At 40.9% G+C, this 24528-nt stretch overlaps 1 protein-coding gene across 1 annotated transcript; it reads left to right on the top strand.

Annotated features, from left to right (window-relative positions):
- The first annotated feature begins 4382 nt into the window (after positions 1–4382).
- Positions 4383–18905, top strand: LOC124544644 (serine protease inhibitor I/II-like). The gene is made up of 5 exons (XM_047123259.1): positions 4383–4536; positions 8180–8281; positions 11105–11254; positions 16788–16907; positions 18725–18905. Exons 1-4 carry the CDS (start codon positions 4464–4466, stop codon positions 16901–16903), a joined length of 441 nt encoding a protein of 146 aa, XP_046979215.1. The 5' UTR covers positions 4383–4463; the 3' UTR covers positions 16904–16907; positions 18725–18905.
- The last annotated feature ends 5623 nt before the right edge of the window (positions 18906–24528 follow it).

Here is a 24528-nt window from a genome sequence, read left to right on the forward strand (position 1 = left end):
GCAGCAGTGCAGAAAACTAAAGATGAAACAGCACTACTACAGCTCGGGGCCCTATGCTCGCTACGGCACATATTCATTAAAGCGTAATGAATCCCCTGAGGTCATTTACGCACTGGAAATAAATTTTAGCTTTTGCGTTACAGGCAATAGCGGTATAAATTCAAAAGCAAATAATTGTATCCATGTTAATTCCAATTTCTGCATTATAGGCAATGCTGTTGTAAATACAAAAATAAATTGTCGCATCTGGTTCAAAGTTAGCTTCTGCATTACAGGCAATAGCGGTGAAAGCATAAAAACAAATTGTCGTATATAGCTCAAAGCGTGTACCTGTGTTCTGTCATTATTAAATCCTTTACATTTTCTTGCGGATAAAAATTGCTCATAATCTATGTTCTCGTCACTGAATTTGAGAACACGTTCGGGTTTGTGTGAGAATTTGTTTGTCTGTGTCATTTCGTACTTCAAGTTACGTGGCTTTTCAGATTTTAAGTCGCGTGGCTTTTCGGATTTTAAGTCGCGTAGTCTCTGTAAATTGTTCATATTATACACGCTGCGTGAGTCAGACAAATGTTCGCAAAGTGGCGGATTCTGTGACGTATTGGTGACTGAAATAGTTTTCAACTCGGTTACGGTAACACTTTCGTCAAATTGGTTGATCTGTCGTGCACTTTTATTAACAATTTCCGTATTCAGAGTGTGTGAAACTTCCAGTGGCTCTAAATTAAACTCGTCGCGTATCTGTACTGCGTTTTTACTGCATTGTTCAGTAACTGCATTAACTTCGTCTTCATGTAATTCTGTTGTGCCTACACGTGTGCTACTTAATTCTTGTGCAACAGTGCCAACTTCTTCATTACTGTTATTAGCACAAGCCTCAGTATCCTCACGTAATTGTTCTTTATTCTCCCGACATTGCACGGTAACAGCTGTAATCTGCTCACTAACTTGTTTGTTCTGTTCTTTAAGGTCGTCTTGTTTTTCGCTTGTGAGTTCGAAACTTTTATCGATTGTTTCGCTTAGTTGTTTGAAATGGTTGTCTAATTTTTCATTAAGCTGTTTGGAATTTTTGTCTAATTTATCACTAAAGTGTTTGTTCTGTTCACTAAGTCGTTGTTTGAGATTGTTGTTTATTTTCTCACTTTGCTTTTCATTCCGTTGTATGCTATTTTCATTAAGTTCGTTCTTAAACTGTAGCAATACTGCCATCAATTGATCCAAACCAAAAGTAACTGTTACATTCTCAGTGCTCTGTGATGGAGTACATGCAATTGTCACGTTCTGTGTGACCATTTGGTCATTCTGTAATTTACAAAAAGATTTGTCAGTCGAACGTACACTGTCAGTCACTGTTTCGGAATTAAATGAATCCGTCGTACTTTCAGTACACTGTCCATTTTCATTAGAAATATTTGTCTGAACGTTACTTGAATTTTCCAAATCGGGTGTGTTAAGTTGCGCTGCGTTCATTACAATAGGGCGCCCCGAATCATCGATTGTCGTCAAATCAACAGAATACACAATCGAGTTCGTTTGTTCATCATTAAGACAAAAATCATCATGAGTGGTTGGAACGCACTGAATGTTAGTGAACGCAGGATTGTTATCATTACACTGCGTGTCACAATTACTATCGGTCACGTTGTTTAAGTCGGTAATTTCATTCATAATACCTCGCGATACACTAATCACAGTCTTTCGCGGCATTTTTACAATAGTCAATTATTCACAAAACAAATAAGCAGAAATGCAAAAGGCAACAAACTCAAATACAACAGAGCAACGAATTGCCGTTGACCTGTAGAAAAGAAAGTCACAAGATTAGTAAAAGCGTTGCGCCAAATCCTAATTGCATCTAAGCAAATAAGAGCAGATATCTGACTGTTTTTCAAAAGACTCTCAACGAAATTCGATCCTGGACTGGGTGTCGCCAAGTGTAACCTCTCCACAAAAATTTTAAAAGAGAATATTTATTTATGAATGCTAATGGTCATTGAGCTAAGTGTAAGCTCCCCACAGAAATTTTAGAAGAAAATATTTAATAGAAATGGGAGCCAAGCGTAACCTCCCTAGCAATTAAATTTAATGACAATAAAAATGAGAATCGCAATCTGACTCAAAGTATAAGCTGTCACGAAAATGATGAAAAACAATTCGGTGCTAATGAAACTTCAGTGACAATGAAAATTCAATTAAACCGAAATATCGGTCTTTGGCCCTGTGCAAAAATCAGAATTAATTTCTTACCTCAGTATAACTGCATGTCAGGTTTCTGCTCTTATTGTTGGCCACTGCTTGGAGGAAATGCATTGCAAATAATATTTTTTTTTTTTTTTGAAATTTAACTGAAACTCTACTTTAAGGGAAATGGAAGGAAATCATTGGTTCAATTAAATGGTCTTTTTGAAAAAAATTCCTTTGAAATCAAAATTGTTATTGGGGCGATTATTGCACAAATTAGTTACAGTTGATTTGCATTATTAGCTGAGCGCATTTAAAAATAATATACCTCATCCTGAATCTTGACCAGAATGCCATGTCGACGCCCGCCGACTCGTCACACACGACTGCACTCGACTGCTACTACCGACATACTGCTCTGCCCACAGACTGCCCACTGACAGACTGCTCGCAACTGTACTGCACGACGACTACCGACCGACTACTGGACGCAACTGAACTGAGCTACTGCTACCGACAGAGTGCTGCTCGTAACACTCGCGCGGTCAAGCGCAGACTAACCACGATAAAAGGCTCTCTGGTCAAAGATTTTATCATGCCTCACCATCGCTGTTACGTTACATACGTGTTTCAACACGTCCCTGCATTACCAAATGAACTACCCTTTTAAGGCTCAGGATGTGTTCTGTCAAAGAATCTGGTCTTTTAGTGTCGTAATTTTCTTTTCTCCTCAGTTCGATTCAGTACTTCTTCATTGGTTATCCGATCCACATGTCTAATCTTCTGCACTTTTCTGTAGCACCACGCTTCAGAAGACTGTATTCTCTTCTCGTATGCACTGCATATCATCCGTGTTTACAAAGCTGTCCAGGCAAATAATTTGCTACCGTTTCATTTTATAGTACATGTTAAAAATTTCTCATTCCGTAGAAACACTTGTTGCCAATCTGTATTTTATATCCGCTTTAATTCAGCTATCATTAATTATTTTGCTCATCAAATAGTAAAACTCAGCTACTACCTTCAATGACTCATATCTCAGTTTTTTAATCTAATTGTCTTAACATAACCTGCTTTAATTGGACTTCATCCCATTATCAATATTTAATTTTTATTGGCTTTCATCTCATAATCTCTTCTCATGACACTATGCATTCTGTTCAAATTATCTGAGTACATTTCTGGTAGCCAAATTATAACGATATCCATTATCCATCACCAGTGTTAAGACCTGGTACAGCTGTAAAATTTTCTATTTGTTAAAAGGAAATTTCCTTTGCATTTAGGAAATAGAAAATTTTTCGACTATCGCGAATCTTATCACTGATAATGAACATCAACAGTTGTGTACGTCCCGCCAACAAAACTTTATGTTATAATGACATCAGGAAGCTACAAAATTTTTATTTCTTCACCCTAAATTAGGATTCATTTGCTAGTTGCCAAATGTTCAGATCAAATAACGTTGGGGATAGGCTACAATCGTGTCTTACTCCCATCTCAACTAACGTTTACCTTCCATGTCCTTCGACTCTTACAACTGTTGTCTGGCTTCTGTACAATTTGTGCAGAATTTTCCCCTCGCCATTTTTCCGCCTATACCACCAACATTTCAAAATTGTGTATTCCATGCAACATTGTTACCAGAATATTTAGATTCATGTATCAGGTATGGACACAAATTTCTCACAGTATATATTAACTTTATGTTAGCTGGTTTTTCCACGGATACGTAAGTCAGATGTCTACTGGATACATTTTTCTAAGAGTAATATTGTTATTTTATTTACGGATGCCTGTAAAAGGTCTATTTTCTAACTGAAGGCTTTTGACATGCAGTGTATGTTGGAACTTTAGATCATCGTCTCTTAAACAAAATTCATGGATCTAATAATTTCACTGAAAAAAAACACGGAACAAATGGCATTAATCGGAAAAAGGGCTCTGTCGAATAGTCCACTAACATTCTATTTACTTTTTTGAAACATGAAAAGTTTCTGACGTCAAACTCAAGGGGGGAATCACCACTCGTGACCTGTATCACAGTAAGTACGGATAACATGATGGAGTACAGTGCTCGGTGATCATTCTGCGAAACTACACAGCGCAACAGGTCGCTGGAATTCCCAGAAATGAAACCCTGCTGGCTCGTGAAAAATAAACGTAGGGGTTCGGTGGTGGGGACCAAGGAGAGGACTGGAGTGGTATATAAACACGCGTGGGATGCCTGGTCGGCAGTCGTATTCGCACAGCATTAGCGGCAGCAGGCAGAAGCAGCAGATATGAAGGTCACACTAGCGATAGCCGCGGCGGCCTTGTTCGTCGTCATGGCAACCACAGTGGACGCCGCATCGGGTGAGTCTCACTGCGATTGTGAGGCGCCAAGATAATTAATCATTTCGGATTTCCATTCTGGTACCGTTTAAGCAGTGCTGCTCCCGCTGTTTCCACAGAGAAACAAATACAATCGACGCCCCTCCACTGTATAGATGTATCTCACCAAGTGAGGTGAGCATTGACTGAAGCAGTAGAGCTTGTGCGTATCCGGGTTAAAATCACCATTCACCTCTCCATAAATCATTTTATGAGGGCTCCAGATTGGGCCCTAAAATAACAACTCATCATCATCGCACTACAGCAACGCCTTGGCAATGCAGCGATCCACCTCTCCCTCGCCATCATCAATATTAGGTTGTAGTTGTAGCTGTTGCAGTTCTTTCCACTCAGAACAGTTCACAATATGGATGTTCTGGGCCTGCCTTTTGATACTCTTTGCCCAGTACATTTTTCGCAAACTATTTTTATGAAGTTTTTATGTCAATCATAAAATGTATGACTGGAATATCAACCAGCCACAAATATCATTTAAAAATGTTAATTTAAATCAGGCGATTTCCGGTTACGGATTTATTGCAACTCCACGTTCACATGTCTCTTCCAGATATCTTTCTTTCCTGCTGGGACCTTGTTTTGTACTCGTTTCTTGACTGAAGACTGTAGCAAAAATGGTTCTTGATTTGGTAACTTAAGAGAAATTTTTGTCTTTTTAAGTTCATGGAATGATTTTAAACGTAGTAAAACATGAAATGTGCCTCTAACATATTTACTGTATATTTCTGTGCCACTAATTGGTTTTGTATATGCGTTACGCATTTTAAAGCAAAGCTTTCCAATGCGTTCTCAGTTTTATTGACGTTCATCACTATTATTTACCCTATTTTTAGCTTGAATCCATATAGCATTTTCATTTTGGTTGCATCCGTCTACTGTTACCTTCGAATTTTCATTGAAATTGTATATGTTGATTCAAAAGTCATGTCCCATGGGACAAATGGGGAGAAACAGAATCCCACTGACAAACTTTCAGAGATGATAGTACGGACAAAAAGAAGAGAAAATGGCTAATAAACATAGACTGTAGAATGCATACATTAGGAGCTATGAGCACTTCTGCATCTTCGATACTGCAAAAACCTATTCTACCGCCGCATCCTTTTTTTTCCATATTTTGAGAGGCTTTGGTAGAAACCAAAACGAGAAAAAACATGTCCACTAGACAAGGGCTCTAAAGGGCATACCTTACGAACAGTGAGTGCTTGTTCAGTAGGTAAGACGTGCACCACAGAAACGAAGATGAAAAGGTGTACATAGCTCCAAGTACAAGTGGAATATGCGTATATGCTTCTACTTTTTAATCATCGAGAGTCTAAGATTACGTAGGAAACGCAAATAAGATATCTTTAATTGAAATTACGGATTCGAAAATACACATCACAAAATCTTACTTAACGTAACGATAATGGCGACGTGCTATTTAGAATACATTTTAAAAACCGCGGATAGAGGGTATTTCTCACACTAGAGCGTTATGAAACCCTATAGGACAGTTACCGCTGAAGATACACGCCTCCATGTGATTTAAATTTCATCAGTTTAGAATTCCGTGACATCTTTATTCTTATAGGAAATATTTTGCGTTTTAATTCATTCTTCGTGGTATTTTTCGGGATTTCCTAAAAGAAGTAATCGTTACTCTTAAGTAATTTGGAATTTTCGCGCTTAATGCATGGATTCTACAAACACTATAAAAACGACGATTACTTTCACCATAATATGTGTGAGACATAAACGATTCTTAAAATGTTTTCCGAAGAATGAAATCGTCAGACAAACAGCCACGGATCTTTCTTTGGTATGCGGTACACACAACAACCCAACGGGAACGTACGGCAAACTCCCCTAGCTCTTGTTACGATAAAATTTTATGCAACAAAGAATGAGTCAGGGTGTTTACGAATGGTCTTTCACTACGACGCTCTTACAATATTCTTACTTACGCAGTTGATCTGCAGATTCTTCATCTTGTCCCGAAATCTTTTGTTGATCAGTTTATCGTATAGTCAAAACATTTAAAACCGGAGTGGTACAAAGCAGCATTATTGGGAAGTTTAATGTGTCTTTTATTTTCTATTTTTATTTTTATTTCTTTTATATCAGAGTTCATAACACATCTTCGTACTTCCACGTTGCCAGAGAATGATACTGAAACTGATATGAGCTATTAGCATGGAGTGTTATTACAACAAGAAATCGACCGACGCTACAATCAAAGGAAAGTTGACTGCGGGGAACTGCACCAATTCGTTCGGTAAAACCGCCATTAAAGAAACCGTGTGTTCGCTACAGATGATAGTCATACAAATCATTCCGAATTACATACGTCTAAGATATTTTCAAAAAAGTGTTAACGATGAATGGATTTAAAAAAGATGAGTACCGTAACTGTATTGAGAGAGGTCTCATTTGCTACATCAGTGGAAATATCACCAGTTGGACTAAGACGAGTAGTTCAAGAAACGTCAAGTTGAGTACGAGAAATCCACGGACATATCCAACGCCTAATTCATTTGTACAGTATATTTTATAACTAGTCTACATAAACATTTTTTTCATCTTAATCTTATTTGTGGAGACAGGTTTGTGATGCACGTCCAAGTGCATGAAAATCACGTTACCGCATTCGTTATTGTTACGAAAGTCGTATTCCTGATGCTTGAATCCTGTATTGACACAAAAATTAAAAGCTCGGTGGACATCTGTGCCACAAGGAGCCATTTGCATGTTTAAAAGCTAAGCGAAATGAGGCGTCATTCATCATTTGGTTTTGCAGTTCTTCCAAATGCAGGGCCTGCTGACGAAATTATAAAATTTCAGGTGCACCTGTTGTTGAAACAATTGCCTTTGATATAAATCCAAACACGTTGTACGCCCTTTGTGGCATTGTTGTCGAATTCTTAAAGGGCTTATTTCAATAGTGGTACAAGTCCATTTTTGTTCATTGTGAGATACATAGTCCTAAAGCTAAATGAGCGCTGAAAAATCTGCAGTTGAGACACCAGAAATATTCAGGTATATATACTTCAATATTTATGGTATCTCAACGCTTTCTGGTATTTCAGCGCTCATTTAACTTTAGGACTCTGTATCTCAGAACTTGTGCCATTATTCAGTAGAAAATGAAGCATGTTCTTGAATAGAGAATTATTTTTAGGGTGGTTCTCAGCAAGTTTCTTTGTCTGAATAGTTGCATGCTGAATGCATATGCATGACCGAAAACATCATGTTGCTCCATGAAAAGTAAGTAAGGAAACATAGTGTAATGACGTTCCTGGCAAAACCGCAGAACGCTTCTTGACAGCTACAAAGATGAATATTAAATCCTGTCTGAGACAGTAAACACATTTTCATTTGCTGGTTGGTTTTTGTTCTAGGAGCCGGCCGAAGTGGCCGTGCGGTTAAAGGCGCTGCAGTCTGGAACCGCAAGACCGCTACGGTCGCAGGTTCGAATCCTGCCTCGGGCATGGATGTTTGTGATGTCCTTAGGTTAGTTAGGTTTAACTAGTTCTAAGTTCTAGGGGACTAATGACCTCAGCAGTTGAGTCCCATAGTGCTCAGAGCCATTTGAACCATTTTTTTTTTTTTTTTTTTTTTGTTCTAGGGTGTACTCCAGGAGCCAAGAAGAAGGAAGACTGCAACACTTGTACGTGCACTGCAACAGGCGTCTGGGCCTGCACGCGCAGGGGATGTATTACGAAGAGAGGTAAGCGGCTGTCTGCTTCAGTTGAGAGTTTCCTTTGCACTTTCACGAAATACTGGTGTCGAGCAATAATTGTGTTGAAATTTTTCAACAATTTTTCGTCCATTATAGTGTAGAATGCAAGGTGTAATAAAACATACAGTGTAGCATGCAACGTGTCGTGAAACAATACGGACAAACATCAAAGTGTTGCAAAGGGTCTCATGACTAACAAATTCAGTGCAGGAAGCCCAACGTCGATTGAGGGCGTTGAACTCACAGGGGCTGATAAGAGAGGTTAAGGCAGCTAACGTCAGCTCGCTGGTGGGCCCGTAATCAGGTCTTCGTGCAGTGGAACTGTTGTTTGTTATTCAGTGTTGACGAATGACTTCCACAAAGTAAAATGGATACGATAGAGGTGAGTCCTGCATAGATAACCACTGGGCCCTACATTTACAACGCTCTGTAGTGTCACTGGATGACAGTTCCACACACGGGATTTTATTAATGGTTTCTTTCAAATACAGGTTGAGCAAAAAAACTGACGCTGAAAATATTTCTATGACTAAGGCGCAACTCACGTTTGTTAATGAATAGGAGAACTGCCCACCACAGAAAATTCTGGAAACGCGATTTAGGTGCGCCAATTACGTACTGTCACATGTCTGCGAATGCGCATCTCCCACACGCTCTGTCGCGAGTATTTCACAGCGTCGTTAAGTCTGAGTGGGTGAGAGGAGCACACATGCTTAGGGACCATATGAACGTAATATCAAACGGTGCTTATGATAAAACGACGCATGTTCATTTTAGAATGTTATACGAAGCAGAATTTGTGTAAAACGTGTGTGGAACAGTTTGCGCAATAGCTGAAGAGAGGTGCTTTGCAAAAGCTCCAGCAAAGCCTGCAGTGCAAAACCTAGTGGTACAACGAAACAGAGTGTGTAGCGAGGAGCCAACCTCTCTTAGGCACCGGGTTCTTTGGACGACGCCACACATTCTACGGTACCAATACTATTCCCACTTCTGAATTTTTTTTAGACTGAAGAAGTTATTCTCTGCCCAGAATTTTCAAAATGCGAAAGTGCGTACACAACCCACAGACACCGGTTCCAATTTCACGGAGGTCACTTCTATAAGAGAGGAAGTTAATCCGCCAGCATTAAGAACCTCTCAGTCATCTATGGCCACATCTATCGGGTGATCAAAAAGTCAGCATAAATTTGAAAACTTATTAAACCACGGAATAATGTAGATAGAGAGGTAAAAACTGACACACTTGCTTGGAATAACATGTGGTTTTATTAGAACAAAAAAAATATTGCAAGACGCGTGAAAGATCTCTTGCGCGCGTCGTTTGGTGATGATCGTGTGCACAGCCACCACTTTCGTCATGCTTGGCCTCCCAGGTCCCCAGACCTCAGTCCGTGCGATTATTGGCTTTGGGGTTACCTGAAGTCGCAAGTGTATCGTGATCGACCGACATCTCTAGGGATGCTGAAAGACAACATCCGACGCCAATGCCTCACCACAACTCCGGACATGCTTTACAGTGCTGTTCACAACATTATTCCTCGACTACAGCTATTGTTGAGGAATGATGGTGGACATATTGAGCATTTCCTGTAAGGAACAATGTGGTGTCACCGCCAGACACCACACTTGCTAGGTGGTAGCTTTAAATCGGCCGCGGTCCATTAGTATACGTCGGACCCGCGTGTCGCCACTATCAGTAATTGCAGACCGAGCGCCGCCACACGGCAGGTCTAGAGAGACTTACTAGCACTCGCCCCAGTTGTACGGACAACTTAGGTAGCGATACAACACTGACGAAGCCTCGTTTATTTGCAGAGAAGATAGTTAGAATAGCCTTCAGCTAAGTCAATGGCTACGACCTAGCAAGGCGCCATAGCAATTGATAGTTATCGTATGAAGCATGTCTCATCAAGAACGATGTATACAAATGATGGATTAAAGTTGAGTATTCCAGCAGCTACGTACTTTTCTTTATAGCATTCATTACGTATCCTGTTTCAGACCTCACGCCATCCTGCGTGAGCTTATAGCGTGCATTTCGGCCTTCCCTAGCTATATAACAAACAACATCTTTGCTTTGTCTAACCTTGTTATGGTAATTACTGCTATTCTGATCAGATGAAGCGCCATCTATCGGACTTTTTTGAACTTTTGTATTTTTTTGGTTCTAGTAAAACCCCATGTCATTCCAAGCATGTGTGTCAATTTGTACCTCTATATCTACATTATTCCGTGATTTATTCAGTTTTCAAATTTATACTGACTTTTTGATCACCCAGTACTTAATTACGCGCTAGCCACCACTTGGTGCACTGCAGAGGGTACTTTTTACCACTGCTAGTCACTTCCCTTCCTCTTCCATTCTCAAATAAAGCGAGGATAAACCGGCTGTCTATGTGACACCTTATATACGTCACTAAATGTACGTTGGCGGCAGTGCAATCATTGTCTAGTCAGCTGCAACTGCTGGTTCTCTAAATTTTATGAATACTGTTCCGCTAAAAGAACGTAACTGGTGAATTTGAGATCACAAAGAGTGTTGGATCTGTCGCAAAAATAATTTTCCTTGTACCTATATTATCATTCTGTTTATCCAAGGTAAATTTTCTTTTTGTAGGTCTTTTGCACATAGTTTCAGAACAAATTGGAAAGAAATTCAGGTACATTAAAGGAGAATTTGTGTATCGTAAATATAGGATAATGTTAATGAAGAAGGAAAACTGAGTGGCTTGTCTGTCGAAGTATACAGCCACATTTTGTAGAGGCTTCCCGGTTCCCTGAACATGAGCTTGATGTATTGTCGCTTCACAGAGGCAGAGGAGTCGCCCATCGTGAAACGGGAAGCCCAGAGCTGTACACCCAACTCGACCTTCAAGAAGGACTGCAACACGTGCACGTGCAACAGCAGTGGAACGTCCGCCATCTGCACCCAGCTGGGATGTCTCAGCCGCGGCCGTAGACGTGAGTCCATCTCTCTCTCATTTCTGTTCGTCTCACTGCGTATTTCTTTGAGTTATAAATTCATTCCGTGTATGGCCCTAATTTCACTGAACTGTATTATTTGGCCGTGACACATCAAGCTAATATTGCTTTTGCTTATTCAGAATACTGACCTAAGTACCTGCATACACAACGCAGCTCAAATAAAACTCATGAACGACGTGTCGTGGTAACTGGTGGCTTGCGATTCTTCAGCTGTGTAGTTGAATAGAACAAATAAACTCTGTTTGCCGTTGTCTTCTCTACTATCAGATTAAAGTGACCTCAACTGAAAATGATATTCCCCGGACCTTGGAGGTAGTGGATCTGTTCTCCTACAGCAGGGTCTCAATTACAGACGTAAATAAATAAACTGCTTAATGGAAGGATTAGGCGTAGACTATAGACCAGTAACAGATGGGCAATATTAATTAAATTTCATATATTCACAATGGAGCACAAAAATGGGAGGTAATCTCATTACATAGAGTCGGATTTTGCCAGCAGACAATATGAACCGTACAGCGCGCCGCGTGCTTGATAATTTGGAATCCAGAACGAAAGTAATGAGTCATGAGTAATTACAAATTGCGAGCACGCAGACAGGGGCAGTGAGACAAAGTTTACCTCCCTAGTGATTTTAATTGAGAGCGACTACTCCCTCGCAGTGTATTTGCAGTTTAACAATGGACGAATGTGCTATGAACATTTTATTGCGAATGTCCTGACAATAGGTGAACGGAATTGTATAGTGAAAAAGGCAGCAGCCACAACACTAGTGGTAGTCACAGAGTGATGCCTACCAAGGACAGCAACGAACTGAGGCCAAGAGGTCGTCTCTCAGCAGTAACCTTGAAAGCCGCACAGCCATGTGCTTCCTGAGATAGGAAATGTTCACTGTAGCCAACTTAACTGTGGGCGGCGATGAGTTTCGTCGCTTAGGCCTTCTGCCGATGGGCAGTTGGTGGTCTTGAGGTGGTGCCAGCTCTCTGTGAACAGGGTTATGGTTAGTGTCCCTCTGCACTGCTGTTCCCTTGATTTGGTTTTGAAACAAACGGAGACTGGAATTTCTAACAAACCTACCACAACAAAGGTCAAAAATTAATTATGATTGTAGTGTTGCTCACGCTGCTAAGTATTGGATCTTCGGGCAACAACAAAGTTATATTATGTGGCAGGTGTTATTAGAACACAGTTAATAAAGTCATTTCTTGAAATAATGGATAAATTAGGTGTTGTGACTTGGCAAGACAGCCAAGCCACTAGGAGAGGAAGCCGAAAGGCACGCGTTTAAGCTCACGCAGGCTGGCGTGAGGTCTGTAACAGGTAAAGTAATTATACTAGCAAAAGAAGGTACATAGCTTCTGAAATACTTAACTTTAATCCATAATTGGTGAACATCGGTCTGATGGTACATGCACCACAAGATAAATAGCAAATGATAATGGCGCCTTGCTAGGTCGTAGCAAATGACGTAGCTGAAGGCTATGCTAACTATCGTCTCGGCAAATGAGAGCGTAATTTGTCAGAGAACCATCGCTAGCAAAGTCGGCTGTACAACTGGGGCGAGTGCTAGGAAGTCTCTAGACCTGCCGTGTGGCGGCGCTCGGTCTGCAATCACTGATAGTGGCGACACGCGGGTCCGACGTACACTAACGGACCGCGGCCGATTTAAAGGCTACCACCTAGCAAGTGTGGTGTCTGGCGGTGACACCACACTAGGCACTCATCTTTCCGTGTTTCCCACGCTGGTCTCGTTGTGAACTCATGGCTCAATCGTCGAAAATCTGGGTAGTGATGATTCCAAGCTCGGATGCAAAGAGGCCTAGGTGTTATTATGCGATATTCAAAAGTTTTATAGATGTGTTTCTTAAACCATTCTTGAAGATTAACTTTTGCAAGTTAGGACAATGGTGATGTAGAAAAGTAATCAGCACTCCGAATTTAAGCTACACTTCTTTTTTATTACTTTTGTTGCAATATCACGTAACTCGTTCCAAAACATCACTTCACAATATAAAACATATTGAAAATATCTTCCTCGCTGTTAAAGTTCACATTTCATAAACTGACTACAATTTGCGTCTTTTTAACATGACGACCAAAGCTTGACTCTCTAATAACCGCTTACGCGCCCAAAAATCAGAGTTACAAGTACGTCAAAGATCATAGTGACAAAAGAAAGAATACACATAAGAACAACATCATTGCAATATACACACAGCGATTTCCGCCTCTGTAGCGCAGCGGCAGCGTTACTGCTTACGACGCAGGGGGCACGGGTTCGATTCCCGGCAGGGGACTGGGTGTTGTGTGTCCTTCACCATCATTTTCATCATCATTAACATGCAAGTCGCCGAAGTGGCGTCAACTGAAAAGACTTGCGGCCGAACCCTGAAGGGGATATCCCGGCCATTAAATGCCATACGATCATTTCATTTTTTACATATCGATGTATCGAAGTACCTCTACATTAATGAAATCAAATGTGAATGTTGCCACAGAAATATGTTAACTATTTTACAGAAACACAGTAGAATATTGCTGGTATCGAGAGGTTGAGGTGAGGTGCCGTAATGGTTACGTAATTAAAGTACCATAACGTGATTGTGAGTATTTTTTAATTAAATGAATGGTGACCAAGAAAATTTCCTATAAGTTTCCAAGCTCCAGCAGAAGCGATTTTACAGGATAAGCGTAGTGGGAAGTAGAAACAGAAATCCAGATGGAAAGTATGAAGTACACCGAACATCTGTTGTTTGAAAAAGTTCTGGCAGTGGAAGCAAATGGACAAGAAAATGTAGATCACACCTGCAATGCTCTTTTGTGTGAATAGTAGCACACATGTCATTTCGTTTATTACATTGTAATGTGCAAACAAGCAGTAAAAACTGAGGTAAAACGACTTAGAAGACACAAATCTCTGTTAGGTATAAACACAATGGTGTTCACATACAAAACTGTTTTATTTACATAAAGAAGAGTGTATGTATGTTCTAGACCCCCTCCCACACGGCTAGGATCGATTTCAACCAAATGTGGTTCAAATGGCTCTGACCACTATGGGACTCAACATCTATGGTCATCAGTCCCCTAGAACTTAGAACTACTTAAACCTAACTAACCTAAGGACAGCACACGACACCCAGCCATCACGAGGCAGAGAAAATCCCTGACCCCGCCGGGAATCGAACCCGGGAACCCGGGCGTGGGAAGCGAGAACGCTACCGCACGACCACGAGATGCGGGCCAACCAAATGTGACACTGGAACGTTGGTCTCACAAGTATCAGCACAGTGTGGTTCACAAAATCGTAACTGTGACAGTAATCGAGATACAGTCAAATAAGTTTTTTTTTTTTTTCTCCCATGAAGTGTAGGCTCCCTGTATGACAGGCGTGTTGTGTGGGAACAGTATCAGAGAGCCAAATCAACTTGCTTTGCAGAGCAGCGTACATGTCAGGGACAAGAAAGAGTTTTCTGGGCCCCAACACATAGACTGCCCTGTTGTGTTGGAGTTGTATTGGCCTTCTTTATCGACCTGCGTTGCACAGCAGCCTGTACATCAGGGACAAATACATTATTTTGAAGCCCCTGATACGAGCCTGTCCTGTCTGAAAGGCATGTTTTGGGAGTAGCATTAGCTTGCTTTATTGAACTGTACTGTGGGTGCTGTACATGCTGATGAGCATGGCGTGAGTCAGGCTGAAATGGATAGAAGAGAGCGGCAGAGTGATGGGGAGTCGAAAATGGATAAAGAGAGGGAAAGAGGGGAAAGTGCATGAGGTAGATTGTAGAGGGGTAGGGGGCAGATAGGAAAGGTAGAGGGGGGGTTGGGGGTAGTAAGAGAAATGGAGAGGAGGATGTGGTCAGAGGGAGGAGGAGGAAGTTATGGTCTAAAAGAGCGGATGTAAGTAATGGGCAAAGACAGGGAGAGGAGACGGATGAAGAGAGAGAGAGAGAGAGAGAGAATGGTGAGGAGGAGACAGATCAAGGTGAATAGGTAAGGTGGACAGATAGAGGCAGAAGCGGAGGACACACATGTGGGTGAAGCGAAGGGGAAAAACTAGTGATTCCATGAAAAGCAAGGTGTTTCCTGCTTGTTCCAGCTGCTTAGCTGAAATAAACAGCCCGAAGCGTATGCTTCACTGGGTGTAAATATGAATCCAGAATTTTCATCGTTTTCTCATTCTTGTGTAGCAATAATAGAGTTCCACGTCTCCCTGACTCTGTACTCCACACGCCAAATGTTACAAAAAGACACTCAGGTGCAACAAACAACACGCTAGCACAGGGCAACTGCAGTTTGTCACTCCGGAGATGCGCTGAATTTATAGTTGCGCTGCCAGCCACTCAGCAGCCAGTCACCAACTTATACGGCCTGCCGGTCCGTTTCTTTTGAGTCACACCAAGTGCGGAAGGCCTAATAGTTAAACTAGAATCAGGTTTAGACGGGTGACCCGAACACGCCTATACTTCACTTGCCCTGTCAGCTGAAGCATCTGAGGTGGTCCTCCTACATTTCCTAGCTCCAGGATATTATACCGCTCCAACAATAAAAGTGGAGGACTACGACGAGAATTTATAAAGATTCCTTTCTGTGATGTAGACGCATTCTTGAATAGTTACTTCCAAAGCCTCGTCTGGCCAAGTAGGTTTAAGTTTTCTGTGGGATATCTGCGTATCTTGAGGTGATATCTGGGGTGATTCCCTTCTAAAAGTTCGCGTCCGATTCTAACCTCCCGTCATTGTCCATTCTGTTTTTCTGTCTGTTCTGTGCTTCCGTACGTGGTATCGATTCTGAAGTTTTTCCGCTTTTTCTCACATTCTGGAGCTTCTGCTCTCTCGGTTCATTCCATGTTCCTGTTCCTTTCTTCTATTTTGAGATCGTGCTTCTTCTGTCGATTCTGATCTTCTGTTCTTTCTGTCAATTCTCATCGTCTGCTCTTCTGTTCATGCTGTCCGTTCTGAGCTTATGTTCTTCCTGTACATCCTTAGCTTCTGTTATCTTCTGCCCATTCTCCGCTTGTGCGCCTTCAGACGATTCTCAGCTTCTGCTCTTTCTGTGCGTTCTAATATTGTTCATTTGCTATCCATTCTGAGCTCTTTGCCTTCTGAACATTTTGCACTTCTGTTCAACCTCTGCATTCAGAGAATCTGTTCTTCCTGTACAGTCTGAGCTTCTTTTCCCTCTTTCCATTTTCCGCTTCTGTTCTGTCCATTCCCGTCCCACCCAATGTTCTATATGTATTTTATTTTTCGTCGTTCTCATGTCTTATTATATGAAATGTGACAGTTAAAGTATGACATGTTACAGTTGCAGCGGATGTCGGTACTCCTACAAAAGCGTTTCTACAACTGTTTCCTGCTTTATAATAAACACGCATGTAAATTGAAAACTTCTTGCAATAATTGTGAAATGTGCTTCGGTTTTAAGTTCTTTTTTACTATGAGGAAGAGCTGTTTTATTGCCCTCAGAGGCAGTTATTTGAATCTTGTTTGATATTGTGTTGCAGAGGTGAACTGCACTCCTGGAACGACCTTCAAGGACAAGTGTAACACTTGCCGCTGCAGTTCCAATGGCAGGAGCGCCGCCTGCACCTTGAAAGCGTGTCCCCCTGGCTCGTATTAACCAGGTACGCATCCACTCCGTTTGACGTTCGCCTTTGCGAATGTCAGATCTAAACTAGTTAGGGTTTTAATGCTACAATTAAGGCTGTCATGCCCAATTTTACGTCAGCATAGCTTCCGAACTGAAAGGTCGCGCTGGCTGTGTGAGACTTCTTTGCCAATGTTTCACACCCATCTGTGGGAGGCTTCAGAGACCAGAGTTTAACGAAGTGAAATACAAATGGTGAATTTGCATTAAGAGAATAGTGCCTGACTTACTTTTAATTGACAATGATGTCACTGGCCAAAGGTTATCACACATTAAGTGTCACATGACGTATGTTTGTGAGTCACATTCCACTCATAGAACACTAGTGAACTCAGAGGACCTTGAGGTTTACCAGTTTCTGTCTCTGAATGTATCTCCCTCAGATGGAGACAAAACGTTAGTAAACATATTCATACGTCGACTATGTCCTCTGAAACACGACGTTTTAACTATTCTTTGAGATGCTGGCCTAGGTTGTTTACAGTGCTGCAAGTTCTGTAGTCCCTATTTTAACGATAAAAACTCTAAATACCAAGTAACTGTAGACTTAGTGTGTGTGTGTGTATGTGTGTGTGTGTGTGTGTGTGTGAAAGAGAGAGAGAGAGAGAGAGAGAGAGAGAGAGAGAGAGAGAGAGACAGTGCGTGAGTGAGTGAGTGAGTGAATGTGGGTATGAGTGAGTGTGTGGGTGTGAGTGTGAAATGAGGGAATAAGCATGTGTGAGTGTGAATGAGTGAGTGGGTGTGTGTGTGACTGTGGATGTGAATGAGTACGTTAGTAATTTAAATTTCGACGTAGGCCTTTCACCTTAATTTATTAATAAGATTTTATAGTGGCCTAAAATATAGAAATAATTACACTTACATACAGCACATTTCATTCTCATAGTTTCTTATTGTACTGGTGTGTATATTTAAGGGCAATGGAGATGCCCCTTATCATACTGAGACAAACTGCAAATGGCAAAATATAAATTGCATTTTTTTCAATCTTAGAAGCATGTTTGTCTCAAAATCACTGCACTATTAGTAGTAACAGAGGAAAGATAAATTTATCAAAGATTTTACTTACATGTTCTTCATACTGATATTTTCTATTCCAGTGTAATAAATAACCCAACATTTTTTAAATATTAAAAAACTAATTTCCGGCTAAGACTCCATGGAAGAAGAAACTAATGAGGCCTTGACTCAATAAACATCGTCATGGGTGTCACTAGTGTGAAAAAGGCACGAAATACTAACTATTGAGAGAACGCTTTACTATTCTTACAACGATTCATTCTGTGCGTTCCTCAATCTTTATTATTTATTTATATGCCTTTTTAAATAGTTGATACTTTCACAATCATGGCACTGTCCTGTACTTCCTATTTAAATATAACGTTGCTTCATTTTTAAATCTCAAGGTAGCGAGGGTGGAGGAAATGGACAGGGACTGGGGACTGTGGGACTGTGGGCCGGCCGTGAGGCGTGCAGAGATAGTCTTCACAATTGCAGTAACATTGCATCCCGGATGACGCAGGGATTAACCACTGCCTAGTGAGCAGGAGATGCCGGCTTCGAGTTACGGTTTGGGAGACATTTTCACTCGTCCTCGCTGATTCCGCGTAATGTGCCGATGCAACTGGCATTTGTAATCCCTTCACTTCTCTCTCCGTCGTCCCCCCCTCTACCTTTAATTTTCATATGGTGTAGATATTATTGATGCTGGTTAAAATTACTAACAGATCCTAACTTAATCTGAATGAAATGTTCCTCATACTGGCATGTGAATGTTTTGATTTTTCTTTTCAGCGTTCCTTCGTGAAGGTGACTGATTGTCCAAGAAGTTCTCTGCGGTTAAATGGAAATAACGCCATTTCTGTGAGCAGAATCTCTGCAGCGAATTATTTTCATCTATTTCCAATTTGTCTTTTGTAATTTTCTTATCGTCTTCAAACATGAAAAATAAACATAGTGATTGTAACCCATGTAATACAGAGTTTGTTTCACGGCCACCACTTTACCTCCATTTCATTTAAATGCAGTATTTCTATGTTTCAATTTTCTTTTTCTGTTCATTTCTTCGTAAAGTTATTATTTTTCTTTTTACAGTAATCAACAATACAATGGTCTACTTCTGTATGCTAATATTATACTGTCCGCACATGTTCGAAGGCTTCCACACCCTTCTGCTACCTGGGTGAGCTGTGGTGTTGGACTTCTAATTGACGTCCTTTATACTACACGCCAGGACGTATTGAGTTGCGCAGAGAGTGAATGATATGTTTGCAGATTTTCACACTTGTAGAGACAAATATCGAGCTTGTTTAGTATCTTTGCCTCGGTAATATGACCAGTTAACACTGTTTGATCAAAAGTATCCGGACGGTTACACTGTGTGATCAGAAGTATCCGGACACCGGGCTGAAAATGACTTACAAGTTCATAGCGCCCTCCATCGGTAATACTGGAATTCAATATTCAGCCCTTTGCCTTGATGACAGCTTTCACTCTCGCAGGCATACGTTCAATCAGGTGCTGGTAGGTTCTTGGGAGATGGCAGTCCATTCTACACGGAGTGCTACACTGAGGACAGATATCGATGTCGGTCAGTGAGGCCTGGCACGAAGTCGGCGTTCCGAGACATCCCACTGATGTTCTATAGGGTTGAGGTCAGGACTCTTTGCAGGCCAGTTCATTACAGGGAAGTTATTGTCATATAACCACTCCGCCACAGGCCGTACATAATGAACAGGTGCTCAATCGTGTTAAAAGATGCAGTCGCCATCCCCGAATTGCCCTTCAATAGAGGGAAGCAAGAAGGTGATTAAAACATCAATATATGCCTGTACTGTGATAGTGTCACGCAAAACAACAAAGGACGCTAGCCCCCTTCATGAAAAAGACGACCACACCATAACGCCACCGCCTCGGAATTTTATTATTGGCGCTACACAAGCTGGCAGATGACGCTCACCTTGCTATCGGATCGCCACATGGTGTACCGTGATTCGTCACTCCACAAAACGTTATTCCACTGTTCAATCGTCTAATGTTTACGCTCCTTACACCAAGCGAGGCGTCGTTTGGCATTTATCGGCGGTCGACAACGAAATCCAAGTCTTCTCACCTCCCGCCTAACTGTCATAGTACTTGCATTGGACCCTGATGCAGTTTGGAATTTCTGGGTGATGGTCTGGAATGCTGTCTGCCTATTACACATTATCACCCTCTTCAACTGTCGGCCGTCTCTGTCAGTCAACAGACGATGTCAGCCTGTACGCTTTAGTGCTGTACGTGTCCCTTTACGTTTCCACTTCGCTATCACATCGGAAACAGTGTACCTAGGGACGTTTAGGAGTGTGGAAATCTCGCGTACAGACGTATGACACAAGTGACACCCAATCACCTGATCTCGTTCGAAGTCCGTGGGTTCCGTGGAGCGCCCCATTCTGCTCTCTCACGACGTCTAATGACTAATGACGTCGCTGATATGGAGTACCTGGCAGTAGATGGCAGCATAATGCACTTAATATGAAAAACGTACGTTTTTCGGGGTGTCCGGCTACCTTTGATCACATAGTGTATATCACGAACCAAATAAGTCAAAATTTGTACGATTCGTAGTCATAAGATATAGGAGACTTTCCATTCCGTCTTAGGAAAAGCTGATTCTTGGAACTATGAAATGTGTCCATCTAAAATGAACAGTAATGCATGATATAGTAACCATGGCCTATGCATCTATACAGGGCGAAGATAACGCTTAAAAAATATTAAACAAATCGGATGGGTGATAATAATGAGAAGTGAACTGGGGTCTCAGCATTAACCTGAACATTATTTTTCGTAATATTATTTTATTGGCTCCTAGATACACCAAAACAGCTACCGCAGGCCTTCCAAAAATTGTTAAGTAATTTAATACACCAAATTACACTCACATTAACGATAACACTTCAATAAGTATATTGGCGAAAAGGAATGTGCCGTTTAAGTTAAACTGGTTTCTGAATAAACAAAATTAACACACACACACACACACACACACACATACACATGCAAGCAAGCATAAACCGATCGATTATATTTTACTGCCAACTTTTAACAAGTATACCTCAAGCTATTTATAAGTTCATAGTTGTCCAATGATCATGTATTCGATTAATGGTGCAGAAAACGTTCAAGCAGGTCTCTTTTCATTGCAGATTAGGAACTGCAGCCTACGTACTCAACTATTTGCTGGATGTATTCCATTATTTGTCTTCCTCTACAGCTTCTCACCGTCCACAGCCTCTAGTACCGTGACAGTTATTCGTTATTCTCTAACGTCTTGACACATGTCCTATCGTCCTGTCCCTAGGTTTTGGTAGTGCTTGCTATGTGTTGCCGTTATCGCGCATTCTGCGGAGAATCTCCTCATTCCTTACCTTATTAGTCTACTAATTATCGACATTCTTCTGTAACACCAAATGTCAAAAGCTTCGATTCTTTCTGTTCTCGTTTTGCCGCAGTTCATGTCTGAACACCAACGAAGTCGTTCTGAATAATGGCCTGCCATAGGGTTCGGCACCAGGACCTACTCTTTTCAGTCTGTATGTTGCCGACATGCCAGACACAAAATCACGCAATTTTGCGTATGCGGACGACCTGGACATCGGGTATGAGAGTAAACATTTAACGACCTCGGCAAAATACTGAATGCAGACCTGGAAGTACTGAACACCTACTACTCCAAGTGGCATCTATTAAGACGTCTCCTTCTACCTGTCGGCTTGTACCAAGGGAGCAAGGACAGGATGTTGTTTGGTGGCCGTTACCCTCTTTTTATAACACAATCTCCATTAATAATTAACTGGGATTTCTATTCATAAGAATAGAAAATTAGTTAACTCAAGGTAGTTGTTGTGATACAAGCTCCCACGTTAGCCTCATTGCTGATGAAGTACAAAGTCCGCTATGTACTAACTCTCTATGAATGGCCAAAGCATCAGGCAGGAGGATAAGCCTAAGCACTTGGGAATGAGATTAGATTGCACGCTAATGTATACCCCACATCTAGAAGTTCCAAAACAGAAACTAAAATCCCATAATGCTATCCTGTCAAAACGTTGGCGTAAATTCAGCACGGTGAGTAGTTTGACAGCTCAAAGTATAACTGGTTGTGGACGCCAATACCTTCTACGTTGTTCCTTTGAAGTCCCTGTTGTTTGCTGGTCGGGTGAAGCGGAGGTTATCTTGTCAGTGGGTCCGTTAACTGTCTGTCGGTTGGGTTGTCGTCGGACCGACAATAGTTGGGCCGACTGCCTGACTCACCTAAGCGAGCCTTAGTGTTTGAATTCCAGGCCGACCCCCGGAACTTCTGAGCGCCCTTGGATGTACTGGCTTTTCTTGTTTGTTCTTGTTGTTTGTACTTGTATGGCTTGTATCCGATTGTTAGATTAAGGTTGTTTTGCCTTAAGGCATCAAATGGTTTGGGCCTTCACCTTAATTTAAAAACTGTTTTACATAAAGCCTTTGGCATTTTTTTAAATTAATGTTACTGAGTCTTAAGTGTCGGGCCTTCAACCGATTTGAATTTAAGTTGTTTTGCTCTTAAAGTGTCAGATTCTTTGGGCCTTCGGCCGATTTTAAATTAAAGTTGATCTGCTCTTAAGCTGTCACATGGTTTGGGCCTTCAGCCTAATTTGAGAACTGTTTTACGTAAAGCCTTTGGCATTTTTAAAATTAATGTTATTGAGTCTTAAGTGTTGAGCCTTCAGCCGATTTTGAATTTATGTTGTTTGCTCTTAAAGTGTCAGATTCTTTGGGTCTTCAGCCTACTTAAGGAACTGTTTTAAGATAAGGCTTTGCCTTTTAAATTTCTGATTTTGGTTGAGCTTTATTATTGGGTTTCAGCCGTTTTTAAATTAAAGTGCTCTTGCCCTTGAGGCATGAGGTTGTACGGTGCATTCAGCCGCTAATTAAGCAGATAATTAAAGCTGTGTTTTTTTTTCAAATATTTCTTGGCTCTTATAAAGTTTGACCAAATAAAAGGTTGTATGTTCGAGTGTAACTGACAGACGCTTATTTTGGCCCCTTTCCACAACTTAAACTACCTGTCCTGTCCTGCGGGTTTAGCAGGGGGTCTCAAATATGTCGAACTTACATAGAAAGGATTGCAAACAGCACATTTTTGATAGAATCTCTCCGTGTCCTAATGCTTCTGACATTCACAGTTGGGCACTCGATGAAGTTAAGATTGCTCATGATGATACAGAACGAAAAGTGCTCCTGCCGTAGCACAAAAACAGGCGGATACGTCCTGGGCAGAGTGAGGGGTGTAAAAGAAGGGAATTGGTTTTTCGACTTACCTGGCAGCTACAATGACATTTAAATCAAAATATCGCAACATATTCGCTATTTTTTACTAGTTACCATTATTACCCATGTCATGTAATATAATTAAACGCGTCAAGTGAAGTAATATGATACATGATATAATCCCCCCAGAAACAAATCCACCTCCAGAAATTTTATCTAAAGAAAAACTAATTTAGTTATTGCATGTACACTCTTCAACTTCTGATATTACATACCGTTTACTATGTCTGGCGAAACATCTGGACTTTGGGGACAGGATCAGTGGATTTAGCCTATAAAAACTGCAAGATGCAGGTGGGCCAACACCTTGCCGCTAAGGAACTCACTACACCGGGTAGAAGGGTTAACTCGTAAAAAAAGCACAAATATAACAAGATATTTGTTTTAATTACTGAAGACGCCGGCCGTGAAAGCCTACACGCTATGATAAGATATTTTGATGTAAATGTTTTTGAAGCTGGCAGGTAAGACAAAAGCCAGCTCCTCTCTTTTACAATCGTCACTCTGCCCAGGATGTGCTTTCCCTTTTTGTGGTATGATAGGAGGATTTTTCATTCTGGTTCCCAACTTTTACTCTACCATAATTTTGATATTAGACCGCCATAACTTGGCAACCAATGCAGTTTTTTGTCGGGCTACGACTAATCCGGTATAGGTTTTTTTTAATTTTCTTTCCAACTATGATGCTTCTATCTTAACAACGGATCAAGCTTTCACAAAACAGGACGACTATTAATAACATCCATTTGTCTATCTTCTTACAAAATTCACACAAGTTTGAAACGTATAAGTAGCGTATGTTAAAAAAAAAAAAAAAAAAAAAAAAAAAAAAAAGAACTGAAGCTAACTTGTTTTTTGCATAAAATACGATTGAACGTTGACTTTTTAAAGAAAGTTTTCAGTTTTATAGTAAGAATGATTACTCATTTGAATCGAATGACTGCAAACAGTGCCAGAGCAAACACTGTCATTCAATTCACGTAAAAATGAATATGACGTGCTACATCCAACTCGACTTCAAACCATCGTATCATCACGACAAGTAAACACTATTAGATGCAAAAAATTTCCTTTTCATTTCATCCATTTATCTACCTTAATGCAAAGTTTGAACCGAGTCGTACAAGTTTAAAGAATAGAAGTGGCACTTTTCGAAAACCTCCCAGAAAAACGTGTTTTTCATGTTTGCACTTGAAATCCAAACGATTTACATAGAAATGGCGCCATTAGCTGAATATAGACTCCAGTACGCT

Source organism: Schistocerca americana, chromosome 8 (genome assembly GCF_021461395.2).
Source record: "Schistocerca americana isolate TAMUIC-IGC-003095 chromosome 8, iqSchAmer2.1, whole genome shotgun sequence".
NCBI classification, from domain to species: Eukaryota; Metazoa; Arthropoda; class Insecta; order Orthoptera; family Acrididae; genus Schistocerca; species Schistocerca americana.